General features: G+C 36.8%; 1 protein-coding gene across 1 annotated transcript; it reads right to left on the bottom strand.

Moving 5' to 3' along the window:
* Positions 1–4,321: 4,321 nt before the first annotated feature.
* On the bottom strand, positions 4,322–5,248 carry LOC144445398 (uncharacterized). The gene is made up of 3 exons (XM_078134937.1): positions 5,049–5,248; positions 4,458–4,682; positions 4,322–4,334 (listed from the first exon to the last, which is right to left on the bottom strand). The coding sequence occupies exons 1-3, from the start codon at positions 5,246–5,248 to the stop codon at positions 4,322–4,324; spliced, it is 438 nt and encodes a 145-aa protein (XP_077991063.1).
* Between the last annotated feature and the right edge of the window lie 276 nt (positions 5,249–5,524).

A 5,524-nucleotide genomic window follows, 5' to 3' on the forward strand; every position in this document is an offset into this window, starting at 1 on the left:
GAATGATGTACCTTGACACATTACAGTTGTTTTACTTCCTTGATTTGTCTGTCTGTCCTAACTAGAGGTGATAAAGATGTGTTCACACTTTCCTTTTGTCGCATATCCATAAACCACTAAAGAAAATACTAGTAATGGCTAGAATCGTATCATACATTAATTGGAACGTTTATATGCCTTTGTACTGATAGGACTAAATCGTCTTTTCAAAGTTGCTTTAAACCTTGGTCTCTAACGAAAGTAATCACGAATAAATGAAATTGCTTTCTGTGTTTCTGAGCACATCCAATGTTATTCCTAATGTGTGCGACGGGTGTTTGGATCTTGAAATTCGCAATTTAACACTTCGCTATCGATATGACAATTTGTATCTCGGCATCTAGATGTACGACAAAGAACTACACATAACGTCATTAAAAGAAAAGCGAGAAAGCGAGAACGGGATTGCACCACCACTAAATATTTGCATCCCCAGTGTCATTTGATTTGTTCAGTAAATCATATAATTAATTGTATCAGTTTCGTTAAATTTGTCTTTGCTTTTAATTACACATGTTCTCTTTTATTTACAGCTTGTTGAACAAATAATACTCGATAATAATCCAATGATTTCGCCAAGTACTGGTAACACAATGTCTCAAGAAGGATCGGACTCTGAATTATTACATCGTCGACAAGAAACAAACCCAAAAGCTGATGACGTTTCTAACGACACGGCCACAAACAGTTCTCGTGAAATTGGAACTCAAACTGATGTACCAGTAAGTATAGTTAATAATAGTAAAATGTGTAATTCTCATAATTAAGATTTCTTGTGACGCCAGCTGTCAACTATTATAGTTTCATTGTGCATTGAAACCCGTCACTTCGCATGTTTGTTATTTGAAATGGATCGAGTTTTTTTTTAGATCTGTTTCCACTAAAAGGTTGAATTCACATTTTCTCTCTCCAGTTAGAAGAGACGACGAAGTGTTTTTCTGTTAGTTGTCAAACTATTAATGATAACATGTCGGATGCTTCTGTACAGACAATAGTAAAGTGTCGGGAAAAGGGTGAGTGAGGAAATTGTTTATTACGTGCATGTGTAACTGAAAACAGTACACTTCTAAAATTTAAAGTGTAGATGAGACCGAATTAAAATGTCAATATGAATGTAAGAATAACGGAAAGTGTTTCGTATAATATTGGTTAATATTTTCGCACACATTTATATTTAAACAGGACAACAAACATCGGAAAAAGAAACAACCAGTGTCGGTATAGAGTGTTATCTCCTTGAGCCAATACCTTGTATGACACCTTTGGTCAGTGATAATGAAGATGAAGAAAGCGGCGGCGATGATGATGATGATGATGATGATGATGATGATGATGATGATGATGATGACGATGCAGCGGGGATTAGCTATGAAAATTGCGAATCCGACTTTTCCCTTTACGACCCTTTAACGGAGGAAACGTCAATGGATACCACTTTTAACTCGTAAGTACAACAAACATTTTAGTATTTCAGAGAACGAATATTACGTATTACTATTTACATCGTTGTTTTGGTTTGTTATTTTGTTACACTAATATTCGTATTAGTGATTCGTCCAGTAGTTGTCCATACACTTATTGTATTATTACTTTTATTTCCTTTCAAAGTTTTTGACGAGACCTAATTATTGCTGTATCTCTTTCTGACAGTATCTTTGACAATGATGCCTTTTCTGTACGGCAAAGAAAGTACATCGTATTTGAGGAAAATTTTCTGGCGCTGTTTGCTTCGTGTCCGTTGTGTGGATTTCCTTCAACATCGAAAGTCGATCACAGACAAGGTACACTGGTTGTTATTGATCAACAGTGTGATTACTGCAACTTCAAACGAAACTGGATGAGTCAACCACTACTCAGGGACACACCTGCCGGTAACATCTTATTGTCGTCATCAATATTGTTTTCTGGCGCATCGCCATCAAAAGTGTTGCGTGTTTTTATCCATTGTAACATCGCTGTCATTACTTTGAACACGTTCATGAACCATCAAAGACATTATCTACAGCCTGTCATCAAAGATATGTGGAAAGAGGAGCAAGATGAACTACTAGTGTTAATGGGAATGAAAGACAGTATTATCATCGGTGGGGACGGTAGAGCCGACAGTCCCGGACATTGCGCAAAGTTTGGTTCCTACAGTTCCATAGAGCTCGACATGAATAAAGTGATTGATATACAGCTTGTTCAGGTGTGTTGTCGATACGAGTTATTATCACTCTTTAACGTGCAGATATGCCAATCATCAGAATCTATATTAATTATTATAATGTTTAAAAAATATCAATCACATTTGAAGCTAGTATAACTGTTATTTGTGTGGATGTTAATGTCAAAACTAAATGCATAATATATCATATTGCATTGTGTCAATTTACAGTTGAACGAAGTGAAGAGCAGTTATCATATGGAGAAAGAAGGACTGAAGAGGAGCGTGGACAAATTACATTCAAATGAACTAAAGTTAGACGTCTTAGTAACTGACAGACATCGGTCCATAGCGAAATATATCAGGGAGGAAATCCCCGAAGCCACACATTACTATGACATATGGCACGTTGCAAAAGGTATGATTTCATGATTGAGGTTTTCGCGTTGCTTACTTATGGAATAGATAATTGTAACAATTTAGGCCTTGTTGTTAACTGAGGTCTCTAATGAATGAATTTGACTTTGATATGAAATTGTTTATATATCGCAGGTCTTAGGAAAAAACTGGAGGCACTAGCAAAAGAGAAGGATTGTGAAATCGTTGGTAGATGGACACGGAGCCTTGTAAACCATCTTTACTGGTGCGCTGTTACAACGCCGGATGGAAATGGCGAGGTTATGCTTGCGAAATGGAAATCTGTGGAAAATCATGTCCATAATAAACACTGTGGTCATGAGAATCCGTTATTTCCAAGATGTACTCACAAACGCTTAAGAGGGCCTAGGGGCCGAGAGACGGAAAAAGTGGCTCAAACAAGGTCAGTATTTCCATTCCGTAAACGTGCCAGCTGTTACAAAAAGCGTACATGTATCGAATAAAACGACTACTGTAACAACGATTTCGTTATTTCTACATCAAATTGTTAGGAACAAAGGCGAGTATAAAGCTTAGTATGGTCATCAACGCCAAGAGCTTGTGTAGTGACATCAAGAAATTATCACCTCGACATCAGACATACAACGTTGAAGCCTTCCATAAATTGATCCTCCACTTTGCACCCAAGATGATACCGTATTCATACACTGGAATGGAATGCAGGTGGGTTTGTAACTTGTGACTATAAGAAAAAGTGTTTTTGCCTGACTAATTGTCTACGCCGATTTTATATTTTGGCTGATAGCAAAATAACTATACAGATATTACAAGTACATATATGTAATGATATCGTGATTGTTCTATTATTACATTAATGTCCCCGTTCTATCTTCTTTATTTATAGACTGTTATTGGCAGCAATGCATTACTACGAAAATAGCGACAAGAAACAAGCTACAAAGAAGAATGGCGATGGCAGATTTGCGATAACATTTCCGAAGTACAAGAAGGGCGGTTACGTCGTCAAGAAAGTGAAAGAGAAGAGTACGTTTGGTACGTCATGTGCGGTTATTTTGAAACCAACTGTTAAATGTGTCCTGGCTCTTTGTAATGGTCTGTCCAGTCTCATCGAAGAGACGCTTATAGTGTAATGAGAATTACAGTACAGTAGACAGTTTTGACTTAACATGGAACAGACGTCGTTTTTTATATATAAATGTAGCTGTCATCACCCATCAGTGTGACGCATCGTAAATTATTATTTTGAGATAAATCATATTGTCTATGCTATTGTCTTATTTGATAGGTTACGTGACAGCGTTAACAGACAGACTGGCGGAAGTATGTAGTGGGGAGAAAGTGTTAACTTGTCCAGCTGTAAGAATACCTGCACCATTATGTAGCACTCTGGATCACCCAAACAAGTATCAAGCTGTCGAGGCGCATTTCTCACGTTTTAAGGATTGATCAATTATTGAAACAAATGTATGACGCAACACATGTAAATTTAAAGTGTACTTTTATTTTCAAGAAAGTGTGAACGTGTGTATCGTTAATTGAAAGGTTAAAAAGCTACCATATTTCACGTTAAAATAGAGACGAAAACATTTGTTTGACTCGAAAATTACAGCTTGTGTTTTTGTTTGGAATATAAACCGCGATACTACTCGAGGGATGGGTATTGGAAGCCTGTATAATTAATCGATGGAAAGCTGTCTCTGATTCCCAACACCATCTAACGAATTGCCTGTAGGCTATTTATCTGTACCTCCTGTGAAAAAAACGAACAAAAATAGAATCAGTCTGTATAAAAGAAAATGTTATCAGTTTTGCAATGATATGCTCTTTATATTTGACGATATTTATGATTAAAGTAATGTTAGTAGATACATACTCGCTTGTGTTCTCTTCTTGTCTTGATCCATATTGTTGTCTGTATTGAAAGTATGCAGTCTGGAGAACCCATTCGTTCAAACAGACGGGAATGAAACCGGGGTGATCTGTGATGCAATTGGTTTCAGCATCCAATTCGTCCATTTTCTTCTTAACGTCATCAATTTCACAACAACAGATACTGTCTACTTGTTTCAACATCTCCTGACATTGAGTACAGGAACACCTGTAATAAGGATTTTTGAATCACACTATTCAAATCATTAGCAATTACGGCATCACCTAATTGTATTGCTTGCACATTTCATAGACGTGACAATAATATTTGAAAGTTTTAAATTAAGGAAACAAAACAATGTCAGCCATTTATTGTCAAATATAGACATCATATGCAGGTGATGCTTATACTAGAGATTTCTAAAAACACAAACATAGAAAACACAGAAAAAACGACGATTTTTGCACAATTATAGATGACAAAAGATACCAAATTATTAGTTGCACTTGTTTTCGTTTAATTAGTGACACATATCGTTACTATAGGTCACACATAGAAATATTTACAAGAATCACGCATATTAATTATACCCACCAATTGATGTTTCCAACACGATCGTCAGCGTCATTCTCATCTGGATCGCTGACACTTTCGTTTGCACTGCTATCACAAGGTTCATACATGTATGGTTCAATTGGTCCATCAAACATGCCAAATCCGTCGTCAAAAGTAGAATCATCGCTGTCAGACGAATTTTGACGGCTTTCAAAATCGGAAGAGCTACTGTCTGCCATTGTCTTCTATTGCTTATGACGTCACAGGTGAGAACAATAGACAGGTCAGCGTACGTTAGGGCTTCGCGGCCAGGATTTGGTCGGCAGATTTTACTCTCTTTTTCTCGCTTGGCGTACATTTTTGGCAAGTTAGCATCGCATGTTCTCTTTAAGAGACGTATAAAGGACAGTTTTGACGTTTGTGGTATGGGGCATTTTGAATCACCTTTAAGAATACATACTTCAATTCCAATATAATTCAGTACACACGTTAACCATAACAATTGCATATGTCCT

This window comes from Glandiceps talaboti, chromosome 14 (genome assembly GCF_964340395.1).
Source record: "Glandiceps talaboti chromosome 14, keGlaTala1.1, whole genome shotgun sequence".
Classification (NCBI taxonomy): Eukaryota; Metazoa; Hemichordata; class Enteropneusta; family Spengelidae; genus Glandiceps; species Glandiceps talaboti.

What these genes read in the sequence shown, in the direction of transcription:
- LOC144445398 (XM_078134937.1), bottom strand. Translation starts at nt 5,248, where the DNA reads ATGGCAGACAGTAGCTCTTCCGATTTTGAAAGCCGTCAAAATTCGTCT. An exon ending in CGTGTTGGAAACATCAATTG is followed by an intron (nt 4,683 to 5,048) that starts GTGGGTATAATT and finishes TCCTTATTACAG; the next exon opens with GTGTTCCTGTACTCAATGTC.